Raw genomic sequence first — 18,260 nt, 5'->3', positions numbered from 1 at the left:
AAGCTCGAGGCACTGTATGGCCCAAGCCTGCACCTATGTCTTATGTTACATTCTCAAACAATACTGTAGCAGCAGTTAATGCTGATGCAGCATCACAATAACAGCAGTGACTGAGTTAATACCTATTTGGTAATCTGACTGTGTGATAAAGCTATTTTTTTGTCAGCACATAATACAAGAATGGCCAGGGTATTATTGAAAGATGCAAGGAGAATAGAAGCATTGGAGCAGAGTTTTGCAGACCACAGAACCACAGAATTGCAGCTAGGTAAGATCCCTAGAGCAACATGTAATGATATGATTGTTGCTCACATCATACAAAAATGTTAATAGTAAAATCTAACTACCATAAAAATTACCCTTATATTACAACATGTTTTAAATTGACAATAAAACACTCAAAATTAGTCATGTCCTAATCTATACTCCTCTTTTAGGTACCATGCCCTAACAGGGTGTTGGCAACCATGGATTTCCATTGATTAGTCTGTGATTATGTTTGGCAAAGTACTGCAATGGTTTGCCATTGGCCTCTGCAGTATGGCTGACCATGAAACACTCCTGCTCTTACCACCTACCATCAGCTGTATAGGAAGGATTTACATGTTGTTAATCAACCTGTTTGGCAATATTATCAACGCACCTTCCGTGGCCATCAAGTCCTGAAGTGGGACTTGAACCCAGAGCTTCTGATCTAGAGGTAGGGATGCTACCAATGCACCGCAAGATCTTCCTCTGGTTGGACCTATTATATTTTAATAGCTTATAATTTATAAATTTCTTAAAAGAACTGAATGACTGATGTACTCTATTACAATTCATCTGTCACACTAATCAATTAGCTATGTCAGGTAAGATGTTTTGATAAATATTATGCAATTGTGACTTATCCAATCACTGCTATAACAGATGAAAAATGGACGTACCTTGTATGGCAGGACCCCATGCAAATAAGTAATACCAGCTCAAGTGAAGATCAATAATGGTTTCATCTCTAGGGACATACACTGGTCGTTTAAATCGACAAGTCACTCGGTTGTTCTCAAATATACCTTCTTCATCCCTGGCTGGATTTCTTTTGATCTCTTTGGCCCACTGTCCAACATTGTAAAAGTGCTGAATTCGAACCCTGCCATTGTCGTCGTGCACACAGGCCATAACATCATCACCTCCCTACATATAAAAGCGCATCAATTAAAACTTATGCAGGTAACTTCGTCTCACTCTGAACTATTAAATGAACTTGTCGGGGAACAAAAGAACGTATTACATTGTAATTGATAATAAAGTTCACAAGTTTTTTAAAAATAGCACATTCAAGGCACTGTAGTAATCAAAATAATAGTTGTGAGTGAGAACATATATTACTGTTGGTTTCCACTCAAAACATATATTCCCTGCCTGTTGCTGGGAATGCTTGTGGAGATGTCAATTTAAGGCAGGGCCAAGTTTGGCAGTGAAACCCTGTATGGAGGAGAGTCTGATGGCATTCAATGTATCGGCTCACATTAGGTGAGCACTAGAATCCTGGCATAATTAGGACTCTTAGGTGGGCAGAAAATTCACAGGAATTTTTTTTTGTTTGCAAAAGTAAAACAAAAGTTCAGAAGAGTTCAGTGTAACAAGCAAATGCTCTTTGAAATAATTCAGAACAGTGCTTCGTATCAACAACACAATCTATTGAGGGAAAAACACAGGGATGCTAGCACTGTAAAGAAAACATTGACCACATCAAAGAGATGTAAAGTGCATTCCAATCACTCAAGTGTGTGATTTCACTTACCTCTCTTTGATGTGGTCAATATTTACAAACATTGGGGTTTTACCACTTACGCCACTGAACCATGAAGGGAAATTAATGGATCAAAGCTGCAGAAGGTTTGTAGAAGCTGTCAATCACAGACCACTACTGGAAAGCTATAAATGGCTTGCAGCTAATGGATCTGTGGGAACATGGCCAGGCACAGCTGCTCTCCTTCCAGAAATGGACACATGGAGCTGCAAGGCAAGTATTACAACTATAATGCTTCCCACTGCCTGTGTCTGGACTGCCCTCTAGCTTACCCTTTTCTGGGGAGGCAGGGAGTGTCTTGGGGGGGGGGGGGGGGCGGGGGGAGGTACCTTTAGGCAGGAGGGTCTCTGTGTTGAGTCCCCCTCTTACAGGGGTCACTGTGGAATATGGCGTGAGGAGGGGTCTGGTAGAGGAGGCATGGGTAGGCAGTGCATTGTTGGGGGGAGGTGGCCCTCAGATGGGTTCCGAAGGTCTCTACTAGTATGGCCGTGGCATGGTGGACATTGAGGTCCACCATGCAAGGGTCTCACTGGTAAAAATCCAAGTGATCCCTGCCTCAGCCTCAGGGATCGGAGAATCCTGGGAGGCTGGAGCACAGGGCTAAATAGATGCATATTTATTTCCATGCTCCCACTGGCTTGCGGTGTGGACCTCGTTACCGCCACCAGCAGGGGGTCAGAGCATTGCGTTTGGGTTGGTATCTGCCACTGATCCAAACTTTGCCCTGAAGCCCGATTCTACGTCCCATCGGGGAACTCGATCTGGACGTCCTAGGACAGAGAATCCCGTCCAATATCTCTCATAAATTGTCTATACTCCAGGGACCTTCAAACCAAAACAATATTCCATTAGCCCCCTATATGTAAACAAGTAAATGTTTCTCAAATCTATCAGCAGTACACTCCTCCTGCAAAATTAAGGAACACTTTAGTTTTACGACCCCTTAGTCACGGCTTTAGCAGACATACTGGCTTTATGCATCTTTAAGCAATCAAAACCAGTTTTTAAAATAACATTACTGCAACAAATATAAAATCTAATAATTTCTTACAATCATCACATCAGCCAATGGGTTTACCTTTTGCAGAGACAAAACTATACATAAATTAAGTCATGTTAACTCATGTTCATCATCTCTTAATTCTGACAAAATTCATACAAATGCATTTTGCTTTTTGGCTGAAGCTGAATTGTAAAATGAAAGATACTCCGTTAATAATTAATGAGAAATTACATAATTACATGATGCACTCCTTTTGTTTCTACATTCATATTTCTATTAAATAAATGCAGTATGGGAATAATTGAATTGTTCTATTCAGGAACAGTGGTTTACCATTAGTTTGTCAGATGAGAATCCAACCGCAACCCAACCATCAGTATCAGCACTCAACTCAAATTCCACATCAGCACCTATCCTGCGGTAACTGAGGAAGTAATCGCACGTCTCTGCATCACAGCCAGGTTTCCCATACCTACAACAGAAAATAGGGACAGAGGGTTAAAAAAGTATGAATGCCGTTGCAACAATACATAACTTTGTCCTATCAGGCATGTGAACAATCCAGCTTTGGCATTTTATAGAAATTGGAGCACTTACTAAATTCAAATCTTCTAAGGGCACCACATTTCAAGTTGTATATCAGCATAAAGGCATGATGCATAATCACTTGCTAACATCTTATTTGGCATGTAGGCTGGGCACCATTATACTAGCACCCTGCTGTGTAATGTTGGCTCAAACGTTTATTAATGATCCAAATCTTCCAGTCTTCGGATCTGTCCCGTCAATTCATAGAACTTACAGTGCAGAAGGAGGCCCATCGAGTCTGCATCGGCCCTGGGAAAGAGCACCCTACCTAAGTCCACATCTCCACCCTATCCCCGTAACCCAGTAACCCCACCTAACCTTTTTTGTCACTAAAGGAACTTTATCATGGCCAATCCACCTAACCTGCTCATCTTTGAACTGTGGGAGGAAACCGGAGCACCCGGAGGAAACCTACGCAGGCACAGGGAGAACGTGAAGACTGCCCACACACAGTGAGCCAAGCCGGGAATCGAACCTGGGACCCTGGAGCTGTGAAGCAACTGTGCTAACTACTGTGCTACCATGCTGCCCTCAAACTGGTCACTGGTGAGACCTTCTGGTCCCGCTGCTGTCAATGGAGCTTTCCTTTGTTTGCATACCCCACCACTGGGGGTGAGGTTCACCATCGGTGGGGCCGAAAGATCCAGCTGGCATGAGGAGATTCCAGCCAGAGACTTCAGAGAGTTCTGCGGCACGAACCTGGATAGTTACCCAGGAAATATTGGACAGATTAAAACATAGTTTAACTTCAGGGTAACTATAGAACTGACTCCTCAAACACTCATACTAACACCACCACCACCCCCCCGCCCTGACCCAACTATCCCCACCACACAACTAGCCCCCAATCTGACCACCCCTCCTGACCAGACCAAACTACCCCAGACCCACCTTCCACCCTAACCCATTTATTCACTTACCTTGCCCATCCTGCCCAATTGCCCATTCATCCACTCACCCATTCATTCACATTCATCCATTCATGGGCACGCGGTGGTGCAGTGGTTAGCATCGATCCCGGCCCCGGGTCACTGTCTGTGTGGAGTTTGCACATTCTCCCCGTGTAGGCGTGGGTCTCACCCCACAATCCAAATATGTGCAAGGCAGGATTGGCCACAGTAAATTGCCCCTTAGTTAAAATTAAAAAAAATATTCATCCATTCACTAACATCGAGCTTCCCATACGTAACTAGCGCTTTAAAAAGTGTTTCTGACTCTATAGCGCTGTGATGGAGTTCTTCGATGGATGCTGCACTCCGCATTTCTGGATAGTTCGGAAGACCAAAAAAAAATGCACAGCAGCATTGAGGGATGGAAAAGTTCCAGCGAATCAGACGTTGATTGCCACTCCGCGGAAGATCTGGACCAGTAGAGTTTTAAGAATACAAGTTGCTTTTTCTTGATATTGCAAAGATTAATGTGGAGATATCTAACATTAACACATTGCAAAATGTAATTATGGAAAATAGGAGCAAGTTAACATTTTAGTATATAATCCAATATCCCACAAGCTAATTGCGAGCCTCAAGAAGTATTAATATTGTTACTCCACAAAAGGTAACATTTTTGTAACTATTACACAGATCCTCCAAAATCCTATCTGGTATGAAGACTACAGTTTTCACTTTGCATGCAATACTTTTTTCTTTAGAACCCTGTGTCTTTTCTCTTTTGAATATAGAAGACTGAGAAGTGTGATAGAAGGATCATATAAATTAAATTAAAGTTTTTCTGCAATGGACGGAATTTATGTACTCAAAAATTGCCGACAACAAAAACAAAAGAGCATTAAATGAAAAAAAAATATTTTCATTAAACCAAGAGCGGCGCAAGTATGAAGAACGGATTACCAGCTTAGATGGTACAACAAAAACCTGGACCTGGAGTTTCTTCATTTTTGTAACCAGACACATAGGGTGGGATTCTCCCTCGGCCGACACCGGAATGGCGAATCGGGATTCGGCAGAGAATTTGGCACCAGGCGAAAACAGAAGTCGGCACCCAATGGAACGACATGCTCCGGCGCCTCGATAGTGGCATGAATGCAGTCCACACCGCATGGGCATGTAAAATATACAGTAGCATGCATTAACACCTCATTAATGGGGCGACCCAGTTGTCTCCGGCCCCCTGCGATGCTCAGCCCTGCCAGGCGGAAGTGATGACGGCGAGGTTCACTTGTGGTATTTAAAATCAAGAAACAGTGTAGCCACCTAAAATGGCTGATTCCCTATTAATTTGGCCAAAACCCGATATAAAATGGCTAACCGAAAAGGCTGATGGGAAAAGCAGCCAACAGGACACAAACGGACAGCTGCAGACAGAATAGCGTATTCGGCTCTGGGGAAGTCGGCCCAGATCGATACCTGCGACCATTAGCTTTTTAAAAAATATATATTTTATTGAAAATTTTTTCCAAACAACAATTTTTCCCTCTTACAAAGCAAACAAAACAATAACAAAACAGAAATTTTTAACAATACACAGGTAACAAAACCCCATTGTCTATTGACCTAAACTAAACTAACCCCCCCCCCCCTCCCCCGGGTTGCTGCTGCTGGTCATCTGTCTTCCCTCTAACGTTCCCCTAGGTAGTCGAGAAATGGCTGCCACCGCCTGGTGAACCCTTGAGCCGATCCTCTCAGGGCAAACTTTATCTGCTCCAGTTTAATGAACCCTGCCATATCATTTACCCAGGCCTCCAGTCCGGGGGGTTTCGCCTCCTTCCACATGAGTAGGATCCTGCGCCGGGCTACTAGGGACGCAAAGGCCACGACATCGGCCTCTTTCGCCTCCTGCACTCCCGGCTCTTCCGCAACTCCAAATAGAGCTAACCCCCAGCCTGGTTTGACCCGGGCCTTCACCACCTGTGAAATCACTCCCGTCACTCCCTTCCAATACCCTTCCAGTGCCGGGCACGCCCAAAACATATGTGTGTGGTTTGCCGGGCACCCGCCACACCTCCCACATTTGTCCTCCACTCCAAAGAACCTGCTCAATCTTGCCCCCGTTATGTGTGCTCTATGTAGCACCTTAAATTGAATCAGGCTAAGCCTGGCGCATGAGGAAGAGGAATTTACCCTGCTTAGGGCATCAGCCCACATACCCTCCTCTATCTCCTCCCCTAATTCTTCATCCCACTTTCCTTTTAGTTCGCCCACCGACTCCTCCCCCTCTTCCCTCATCTCTCTATAAATCTCTGACACCTTGCCCTCTCCGACCCACACCCCTGAAAGCACCCTGTCCTGTATCCCCTGTGTCGGGAGCCGCGGAAATTCCCTCACCTGTTGTCTAGTAAACGCCCTCACCTGCATATACCTGCGACCATTAGCAGCACATCAACCCAGACATCTGCAGTTTAATCGGCTATCCCCGGGAACAATTGCAACATATTAGCAATTGAATGCCGGGTCAGACCTCTCGGCGCCAGCAGTGGCCGAGACAAAGACAGGTGAACGACCACCCCCCGATCAAGGAATCGCCCCATTATTGGAGCATATCGAACCCAGTGATTGGGAACAAGTCCAATCACTTGGGACTCAGGGTCAAGGGCCGCCCCGAGAGGCGGGAAGCCCCTGGGTCCTATAAATTGAGGGGCCAAGTTCAGATCTCTCTCTCTCTCCCTTCTTCTCCTGCTCGCAACCTTCGCAAGAACATCGACCAGAAACTGTAAGTTTGACTCCAGCGATCGCTACCCGATAGAGACTCCTAGCCATCGACCCGTATCAGCCTTTGAATCCCGCAGGCCAGATCCAATTCGATAAACCATTTGTTTCCCTGACCTGGTGGGCCATCCCCAAAAGTTAAGTATTGGCCAGTAGTGGTAGGTTTTGATAGCGATAGTAGGATTATTGTGTAAGAATCTATTGCTGTACATAATAAATGACCGTTGATTGAAATGAAATGAAATGAAAATCGCTTATTGTCACAAGTAGGCTTCAAATGAAGTTACTGTGAAAAGCCCCTAGTCGCCACATTCTGGCGCCTGTTCGGGGAGGATGTTTCGGGAATTGAACCGTGCTGCTGGCCTGCCTTGGTCTGCTTTCAAAGCCAGTGATTTAGCCCTGTGCTAAACAGCCCCTGATTTCAATCTTACTAAGCGATGTGCTGACTTATTAATCATAACTCGAGCTTGAACCACGTGGCGGTATCAGAAAGATACCTGGCGACTCGTGAGCAAAGGTGACATAATCAGAGCAAATAAAACTAAGGCTAAAAAGAGCAACAACAGGCGCTGTGGCTGCTGTGGTGAGAGGAGGTAAGTAATGTCCCCAAGAGCACAACAGTGGATGGACAGTTGTGTCGCTGGCTGAGGGGCATCTGCCATGGCTTGGGGTAGTGGGCAGGGAGGAGTAGCGGGGGGGGGGGGGGGGGGGGGGTGGAGCCAGTGGCCGGGCCATAAGGTCGGGGTATCCCCCCGGGACTGGGGAGGTCTGGCACAGACTGCCTTTGCTGCGGCCTACAAGGCCACCATCTGGTTGCACAGTCCGCTGACTGCCCACCGTGGCCTGTAGAGGTGCAGAGCGTCACCGTGCCTCACCCCCCCCCCCCCATACACCTCACTAGGAGCCCATTGACCCTAGCCAAACCATCAATGGGAAGGGCGTGGTCCAGCACAGTACGTGGCCCACCAGATGTTGGCACACCTCAGTTCACCCATCAGAGACATTGCTCCACTCATGAGAGCCGTGGTGCACGCCTCAGATGGGTGCACTGGGGTGTGCCACCTGGTGGGCGCATGCACCAGGGCCATCAGCACCCACCCTGGAACAGTGCCCCTCGCAGGGCAGAGGTCCCACCAGTGACACCATCAGTTAATCCAACCTGCAGGACCACCGGCTATCACCAAGCCCCACCTGCTCGCTGTGCTTCTGTCCACATCCATCCTGCCCCCAAGCACAACCTGAGGGCCGCACAAAGGACCCACAGCACACTGCAGCTACAGTTCCAATAGGTTTCCACCCACCTGACTGAGCTGCATCCATGGGCTCTGCCCGCACGCATGCTGCCAAGCATGGTGCCGGTCAGTGGTGCACTGCGCCCAACCCACACAACCTGGTGCCATCGTGCTGGCGAAGTCTCAGCCGGCCCACCCATGGAGGACCCCACAGTTGGGCGCAGGACAGGGGCCGAACACCATACTGCTCGCATAGGTATCCCTGCAGGCAGGGACAGGTGTCATGGTTAGAGGTCCCCCGGAGCTAGGCACCGACGGGGCCAGGGGTGTGGTGCGAAATGCAAAGTTTCTGGAGGAACGGTGGGAGTGGGCATGTGAGAAGCAAGGGCTGCAGTGCAAGCCATTGTCACCGTGCAGCCCATTGGACCTGGATGGGCACGGGAGTACTCACCATGACTGCCCTTCTCCTCCTGCAGACAATAGAGCTCAGTATCCAGCCAGGAATGGTTAGCATCTGCCTGGCCGCAGCAGCCCATGTGGATCCACTGTGGCTGCAAGAGCAGTAGCTGCTCTGGGAGGACCCTGAAAAACAGCAACCTGCCCCTGAGGAGCAGGGGCCAACCAATAAGGATGGAGAGCCGGCCGCCCAACAGGCTGAGGAGGAGGTAGGAAGGAGGCGGATGCATCAGACCCAGTGTATACCAGCAATGCCTGTCATTCGAGGACCTACCGGACCAAGTGTGTCACTAAAGACTCCAGCCAACCAGGGAAACCGTACGGCATATTTGTCGGATTATGGCGCAAATGGAACCACAGGGCTATGGAGGAGGAAACCCGCTCCCGATGACCATCAAGGCAATTGTTACCTTCAGGGCGGCACAGTGGTTAGTACTGCTGCCTCACAGCACGAGGACCTGGATTCAATCCCGGCCCTGGGCCGCTGTCCGTGTGGAGTTTGCACATTCTTCCCGTGTGTGCGCGGGCCTCATCCCCACAATCCAAAAAGTTGTGCAAGGTAGGTGGATTGGCCACGCTAAATTGCCTCTCAATTGGAAACAACAATTGAGTACTCTAAATTTATAAAATATTTAAACATTTTCTGAAATGTGACAGTCGCCTTGAAACTTTACACCGCGGGGTTCCTCCAGCTGCCGAGTGGGGACCTGTCTAGAATCTCCCAGACCTCCATGCACAGGTGCATTCGCGCTACCACGTAGGCCCTATACGCCAGGACGACACAATGCATCAATCTTAATATGGACCAAGCCTACAGATTGCCTGGGCGGCGGGATTTGCTGCCATTACCAAAACACTCAACAAGCCCAGTGGTGGTAGCCACCTCCGAACCTGGAATCAGATGATTTGGATTTATTGTCACGTGTACCAGACAGATCGTGCCATTCATGAAAAAGAAACACACGATACACAATGGAAATACACAGACTCAGATGTCGGGTGAAGCATACGGAGTGTAGTATTACTCAGCAGAGAAGATGTGTGGAGAGATCAGTTCAGTCCAGAAGAGGGTCATTTAGGAGTTTGGTAACAGCGGGATAGAAGCTGTTTTTGAATCTGTTTGTGCGTGTTCTCAGACTTTTGTATCTTCTGTCTGATGGAAGAGGTTGGAAGAGAGAATAACCCGGGTGGGAGGGGTCTTTGATTATGCTGCCCCCTTTCCCCAGGCAGAGGGAGGTGGAGACAGAATCAATGGATGGGAGGTGGTTTCACGTGATGGACTGGGCTGTGTTCATGATTCTCTGTAGTTTCTTGCAGTCTTGGGCCTAGCTGTTGCCATACCAGGCTGTGATGCAGCCAGATAGGATACTTTCTATAAAGCATAAAAAGCTGTAAAAATTGGTAAGAGTCAATGTGGACATGCCTAATTTTCTTAGTTTCCTCAGGAAGTATAGGCGTTGTTGTGCTTTCTTGGTTGTAGAGTCGATGTGGGCGGACCAGGACAGATTGTTGGTGATGTGCACACCTAGAAATTTGAAGCTGTCAGCCACCTCCACCTCTGCACTATTGATGCAGACAGGGGTGTGTACAATACTTCACTTCCTGAAGTCAATGACGAGCTCCTTAGCTTTGCTGACGCTGAGGGAGAGTTGTTGTCATTACACCATGCGACTAGGTTCTCTATCTCCCTCCGTTGTCTGATTCATCGTTGTTCGAGATCCGACCCACTACGGTCTATGTCATGAGCAAACTTGTAGATGGATTTAGAGCCAAATCTTGCCATACCGTCATGTGTGTATAAGGAGTATAGTAGGGGGTTAAGTACGCAGCCTTGTAGGGCCCCGGTATTGAGGACTATCGTGGAGGAGGTGTCGTTGTTTATCCTTACTGATTGTGGTCTTTGGGTCAGGAAGTCGAGGATCCAGCTGCAGAGGGAGGAGCCACATCCTAGGATTTGGAGTTTTGAGATGAGCTTGGCTGGGATTATGGTGTTGAAGGCGGAGCTGTAGTCAATGCCTAAGAGTCTGACGTAGGAGTCCTTGTTGTCAAGATGCTCCAGGGAGGAGTGTAGGGTCAGGTAGCTGGCGTTTGCTGTGGTCTGGTTGTGGCAGTATATGAATTGCCGTGGATTAAGGCGTTCTGGGAGTATGGAGTTAGTGTCTCATGACCAACCTCTCTCAGCACTTCATAATGATAGATGTCAAGGCCACCGGACGGTAGTCGTTGAGGCACACTGCATCTTCTTTGGCACTGGTATGATGGTGGTCTTCTTGAAGCAGCTGGGAACCTTGGAATGGAGCAGCGCGAGTTTGAAGATGCCCGCGAACACATCTGCCAGTTAGTCCGCGCAGGATCTAAGTACACAAGGGACTCCGTCAGGACCTGTTGCTTTCCGAAGGTTCACTTTCAAGAAGGCCGATCTGACTTCGGAAGCTGTGACAGTAGGTATGGGTGAGTCCAAGGCTGCTGGGGCAGTTGACAACAGTTTGTTGGCTTCCTGCTCAAAATGGGTATAGAATGCATTAAGTTCATCGGGGAGGGCTGCTGCTGGAGATTCTAGTAGGCTTTGCTTTGTAGCCTTGTATGTTGTTTAAGCCTTGCCACAACCAATCAGAGTCAGTGTCATTAGTCTGTGACTCTAGCCTAGTCTGGTATTGTCTCTTGGCATCCCTGATGGCTTTGCAGAGGTCGTACCTAGATTTCTTGTACAGCTCAGGGTCGCCTGTCTTGAACGCCTCAGACCTGGCATTCAGTAGGGAGTGAATCTCCTGATAAAACCATGGTTTCCAGTTGGGAAACATATGTACCACCTTCTTTGACACACACCGAGATGTCCACCAGGGTCCCCATCTGCAACAACCACAAGTTTGCACCAGCCTTGCTAGACGCCACCTTTAAGAGGTGTTGACAGCATGGGGGACACTGACTGTTCGGGACTTTTACACAGAAGACAGGCTAGCGTCCTTAGAGGAACTGACAGAGAGACTGCAGCTATCTAGTGGGAACAAACTCAGACATCTACAGGAACTTTCTCCGCAAGGAGCTGACAGTATACCCACGAACCCCAAGACACACAATGCTAGAGGAGCTACTAGGCGCGGTTAACCTGGGAGGGGGAAACTGCAGGGACCTGTATGGACGACTATTAGGGACTGGGAAGAAGTATGAGCAGTTGGAAGAGGAGATATGGAGTGAGCCACTAAGAGCCATATATTTCCCTCAATCCTACCTTAAGTGCAGCTCTTTTCTTTGCCACATCAGGTCATGCCACCCATCACCATTATCAAAAGGGAAGACAGGGCAGCACGGTGGCGCAGTGGTTAGCACTGCTGTCTCACGGCACCGAGGTCCCAGGTTCGATCCCCGGCTCTGGGTCACTGTCCGTATGGAGTTTGCATATTCTCCCTGTGTTTGTGTGGGTTTCGCCCCCACAAAGATGTGCAGGTTAGGTGGATTGGCCACGCTAAATTGCCCCTTAATTGGAAAAAAATGAATTGCAATGTGATGTGGTTGATCTGCAATGTTGTGGGATTCATGGAGGAGCAGCTATCGTGTGTTGTTAAAAATAATTGTGGTTCTTATGATATTATTGATTATTGTAGAATCCAGAAGGCTGGGGGGAAAGGAATGTTGCTGTACTGCAATTATCATGGCATACTGCTACAAGTTGTCCAATAAAACATTAATTTGGAACTTTTGATATAGTACACTCATTTATTTTGAACATGGTTTCATCAGGAGGCATTTAAAAAATAAATCTTCATTTCTGGTACCCACCTAAAACAGCCTTTAGTTTTTCCACAATCATCGACCCGGATTTTTGCAAAAGGGTCCACTGGAGGAGGGGATGGGAACGCATAACCTGCAACACAAAAATTATAAAACACTGTGATCATGACCAAGAATACATATATTTTTACACTATGTGACTGAATAAGAGCACAAAATAGGAGCAGGAGTGGGCCATTTGCCCCCTCAAACCACTCCACCATGCTAGGAATTGGCTGATCCAATTGTGGCCTTAACTCCACTTTCCTGACTGCTCATCCCATCCCCATAACCCATGACTCCTTCGTAGATCAAACATCTGTCTACCTCAGTCTTGAATATCATAGAATCCCTACACTGTAGAAGGCGGCCATTCGGTCCATCGAGACCGCACCGATCCTACAAAAGAGCACACCACTAGGCCCACTGCCCTATCCCCGTAACCCCACATAACTTGCACATTTTGGGAGACTAATGAGCAGTTTAACATAGCTATTTCACTTAACCTGCACATCTTGGACCACTAAGGGGCAGCTTGGCATTGCCAATCCACCTAACCTGCAAATCTTTGGACTGTGGGAGGAAACTGGAGCATCCGGAGGAAACCTACACAGACACTGGGAGAACGTGCAAACTCCACACAGACAAGGCTGAAATTGAACCGAGGTCCCTGGAGCTGTGAGGCAGCAGTACTAACCACTGTGCTACCATGCAACAACCCAGTCTCTGCGGTAGAGAAATCCAAAGAGTAACTAGCCTCAGAGAAGAAATTCCTTGTCAACTCACTCCTCAATGGGAGACCCTTATTTTGAAACTGTGTCCCTAGTTCTAGATTTCCACACGAGGGGGAATATTATCTCAGCATCTACCCTGTCAAACCCCCTCAGAATCTTATGTTTCAATAAGACCATCACATCCTTTTAAATGCCAATGTTTCTAGACCCAGACTGCTCAACTTTCCTCATAAAACAACCCCTTCATCCAAGGAATCAACCTGGCGAACCTTCTCTCAACTTCCTTCAGTATATGCTTTCTTAAATAAGGAGACTAAAATTATAACAGTGTTTTATAATTTTCTCCAGGGCCCAGCTTTTCGCTCCCGAGGTTGTGCGCAGTGTCAGGTAATTTCCTGACTTGCTGAACCTGCCTTGAGAGAAAATTCCCCAAACAATAGGATCTTTGTTCTGAGTAGGCGGGGTGGCTGCCTGCTGGATTCAGGCCCCCTGTCCCCAGAAACAGTCTGGAGGCAGCCACAGGTGCCGGGTAACAAGGCTGGCAAGCTGGTTACAAGTCCCACCTCGGTGCTTTGGGCCTTCATTCCAATTGTTTTTTTGATATTCAACCCTCCAGCCATCACCCCTCACATCCCAACCCATTCGCCATCATGTCAACTCCTGCTCCATTCCCACTTCCCTCATTGCGGCTCATACCATCTTTGTGAATGCATGCCTCTCCACCCACCCCGAACAGCCCTTCATGCCCTCCATTTCAAACAATGCCCCCCAGTCATCGCCACGGCCTCTTTATAGATCTTATGCCAACTTAGTGCCAGCTCATGTAAACACATGACACCTCCACTCATTCCCATGCCTATTATGGCTCCTCTCCCTGAAGGGGGGGGGGTTCAGCGATGATGCCTCTTAAAACTGAATAGTTAGCATGCCACTGGAGTAGTTTTACATAAGTTACTTTATTAAGGATGGAGATGAATTATAGGACTCAGTAATCATTATTAACCATTAAACATGTAGTTTTAGGACATTTTAAGTAATCAAATGGGATTTAGGATAGCTAACTTGTCCGGAAGGACGTCACTTCTGATATCTTGGGCGGGATTCTCTCAGCCCAGGCCGGGCTGGAGAATCGCTGGGCCGGGTGCGAAATGCGCGACGCTGCACCAACGCTGGTCCGCCGACTCTCCGGTGAGTGAAGAATCGGCGCCATTGGCACCGGCGCAGTTGGACGGCGTCGGTCGGGGGCCGCTCTCTGCGGCCCCCAGGCGATTTTCTACCCGGGGTGGGCTGAGCAGCCATACAAAAAATCCGAGTCTCGCTGGCGCCGGCCACATGTGGTCTTACCCGGCGGGACCTTGGTGTGCATGCATCCAGGGGCGGCCTGGTTTTGAGAGGGGGGGGGCCTCCGCTGTGGTTTGGCCCGCGATCGGGGCCCACCGATCGACGGGCCGGCCTCAGGCTGGGGGCCTCTTTTGCTCTGCGCCAGCCCCTGTAGCCCTACGCCATGTTGCATCGGGGCCGGCGCGAAGAAGGGAGCCACTGCGTATGCGCGCATTGGTGCCGGCCCCACTGCGCATGCGCAGACCCGCGGCACCCATCTGATGCCGGCATCGGCAGCTGGAGCGGCATGGGTCGCTCCAGTGCCGTGCTGGCCCCCTGCAGGCGTCAGAATCACTGCTCCTGACGGTATGCAACGGCGTTTACGACGGCGTCAACACTTAGTCTCAGGATCAGAGAATCCCACCCCTTGTCTTTCAATGCAGGATGCGGGTTTTGCTGTCCTGCTTCACACAGACAATGAATGCACAGCAAATTACTAGTAAACATAGCTGTCAGGATGAGGATCAGTTATGCGCTGCTTGTAATTCTACTGGGTGAAGTTTAAACATTGCTTGCAATTCTATTGGCTAAGTTTAAACGTAGCAGCTTCAGGAATTGGATTGCGTCCACTGGGGTGGGCTTTTGATTTTTGAAAATTGTATAAATACTATGTTCTGGCCTTTGTTCGGCAGAACAGATCTTGGCAGATATCCAGGTCTGTTCTCCGTGTACACGTAACAAGCTTGATTAAATAGTCATCTTGTCCAGGTTGTCGATGTGTCTTTTCCTCTCTGTACTGAGTTGAGCCACAGGGAATAGCCCCACGTGGAAGCTGACTCAATACACAGGTCTTGAAACCATTCCTACACTCCCAACTTAGTGTCAACTAATACTAGCACATGACACACCATCCAGCCCCATAAACCCCTATAGTCCTTATACCAATTAAGTTCCAACTCATTTCAACCCATGTCCTACCCACCACCCTTTGTCCTTACACTCTGCATGCCAACCCACCAAGAGCAGACCTCAGAATTTTATTTTATTTCAATTCACTATGACTCCTAAGTATCTATTACAGACTTCACTTGATAAAAATCCATTCAATACATTTAAATTCTAAAGTACTTAATTCTCTATAATACAAATACTTGTATTCAAAACCAAACATCAAAGCTAATCTCTTAATAACTATTGCAGCTATCAATCAAACTGTGATGAAAGGTTGTGGAAGTAGTCCAGCAGTAATAATATAATGACAACCCTTAGGGTAATGTCAACAAGCAGCTCTTTAAAATGCATGCAGTGATTTGTTTTCAACAGAGTCACAGTCACAGCAGACTGTTTTTTTTCAAAATGTAAAGGGCAGGGGATTTAAAAAACCTGACTGGTTCACAGACCTCGTACACCTTTCACAAGCATTTATGTCTACCCATAAAAATCATTAAGTCACATGCTGCAAGAAATGGACCTCGCTCCAGTAGAAATAGGGTTTGTTTGAACTTGGCAACGAGTACAAATGTGGGTTTCCCCACATGTATGAATCACATACCACCCCCCTTCCCCCTACCGGTGAAATAGAACCTGTCAGAAATGGAGGCAGGACTTCCGTATCCAGGGCCCCGGCGTCATTTTGGATAAGAAGCGGAATCTCCAAGACTTCTGCAAAATCCAAGCCAAGATGTGGTCTCTCCAATACCCTGTGCAGTCCTAACAAACTTCCCTTCTTTAATACTCCATCCCCTTTGCAATAAACACCCACATTTCATTTGTATTCCCAACTATTTGCTGCACCTGCATGATAACTTTTGGTGAATCATGTCGGAGCACACTCGGGATTCCTCGGCACCTCAGCATTCTGCAGTCTCTCTCCACTTAAATAATATTCTGCTTTTCTATTCTTCCTGACAACTGTACAACCTCACATTTTCCCACATATATGCCAGCTGTAAAAATTTTACCCACTCACTAAATCTATCCATATGCCTTTGCAGACTCTTTTGTGTCCTCCTCACAACTTGCTTTTCTACCTATTTTTGTATTGTCTGCAAATTTGGCTACAATACACTTTGTTCCTTCATCCAAGTCATTATATAGCTTGTAATTAGTTGAGAACCCCAGCACTGATCCTTGTGATACTTCACAAAGTTAGAAAATGATCCATTTATCCCAACTCTGTTTCCTTTTATTTCGCTGATACCCCCTCCATGCTAATATATTAACCCTAACCACATGAGCTCTTAGAATCATTAAAAAGTTATAGCACAGAAGGAGGCCATTCGGCCCATCTTGTCCATGCCAGCCTGAGGATACCCAGGTGCCCTTTCCAATCTCACTTTCCTGCACCTGGTCCATTGCCCTGTATCTTACAGCACTCAAGGTGAAGATCCAAGTACTTTTTTCAAATAGTTTAAGGTCTCTGTGTCCACCACCAACTTGGGCAGTGAATTCCACACTCCCACTACTGGTGTAACAAAACGTCTTCCTCATGTCCCCTCTACACCTTCTGCTACTTATCTTGAATCTGTGTCTCCTGATTGTAGAATCCTCCACCAAGGGAAATAATTTTATCCCGTGTATTCTATCTCTTCCCCTCATAATTTTGTACACCTCAATTAAGTCACCCCCTCAGCCATCCTTGTTACAAGGAAAATAACCCCAACCTATCCAATCTCTCCTCACAGCTACACTTTTCTAGCTCTGGCAACATTCTGGTAAACCTCCTCCAGAACAATTACGTCCCTCCTGTAATGTGGTGGCCAGAACTGCACACAATACTCCTGTTGTGGCCTCACCAGTGTTTTATACAATTCCAACATTATATATTTTTCAACTTTTATATTCTATACCTCTGCCAATGAAGGAGAACATTCCGTATGGTTTCTTTACAACCTTGTGTACTTGAACTGCTGCCTTTAGGGATTTGTGTACTTGTATAACAAGATATCTTACTTCATCTAGCCCTCTCAGTATATTCCCATTATTGTATACTCCCTATACCTGTTTGACCTCCCTAAATGCATGACCTCACACTTCTCTGTATTAAATTCCAACGGCCACTTTACCGTCCACTCCACCAACCCATCTATATCATTTTGGAGATTATAACTATCCTCTACACTGTCCACCACTCGGCCAATCTTTGTGTAAATTTCCCAATCGTGCTCCCCACATGGACGTCCAAACCGTTAATAGATAACACAAACAGTAAGGGTCCCAACATCGAGCCCTGTGGAACACCACTTGAAACAACTTTCCGCCAACAGTCACTTCACCCACTTGCCCTTTTTCATTCCCCAAGACTGGGTCTCGAATTGCAGCTCCTCTTGTTGAGCTTTTCACTAATTGGTTGAAAATATTTTCCTGGACACACTGCGTGAAAGTTTCTTCCCCGGTTTCCCTTATATTGTTTGAATCCCAGTTGATATTGGGATGAATAAACTCTCCTACTATTGTTGCCCTCTTTTTCATACAGGCAGACATCTACCTACCTATTTGATCTTCTTTCTCCCTTTCGCTTTTTGGGGGTCTGTAGTATACTCCCAGTAGTGTCACTCCCCCTTTTTAAATTTCAAGCTCAACCCATAAAGCCTTGCTTGTTGACCCGTTTAGTATATCATCCCTTCTCACAACTGGAATTCATTCTTTAACCATTAGTGATACTCCTTTTTTATTTCTCACCCTTCCTGCCTGAAAGCTTTG

At 47.1% G+C, this 18,260-nt stretch overlaps 1 protein-coding gene across 3 annotated transcripts in view; it reads right to left on the bottom strand.

Moving 5' to 3' along the window:
• frrs1l (ferric-chelate reductase 1-like) overlaps window positions 1-18,260 on the bottom strand; it is a 74,157-nt gene that overhangs the window by 46,550 nt on the left and 9,347 nt on the right. For all 3 annotated transcript variants that reach the window (XM_072508903.1, XM_072508904.1, XM_072508902.1), the window contains exons 2-4: window positions 12,514-12,598; window positions 3,129-3,267; window positions 927-1,173 (exon numbers count right to left, since the gene is read on the bottom strand). In XM_072508903.1, coding sequence (XP_072365004.1) covers window positions 927-1,173; window positions 3,129-3,267; window positions 12,514-12,598 — 471 coding nt within the window. The remainder of the gene's footprint in view (window positions 1-926; window positions 1,174-3,128; window positions 3,268-12,513; window positions 12,599-18,260) is intronic.

Source organism: Scyliorhinus torazame, chromosome 6 (assembly GCF_047496885.1).
Source record: "Scyliorhinus torazame isolate Kashiwa2021f chromosome 6, sScyTor2.1, whole genome shotgun sequence".
NCBI lineage: Eukaryota > Metazoa > Chordata > Chondrichthyes > Carcharhiniformes > Scyliorhinidae > Scyliorhinus > Scyliorhinus torazame.
This window is presented reverse-complemented; position numbering and strand designations above follow the sequence as displayed.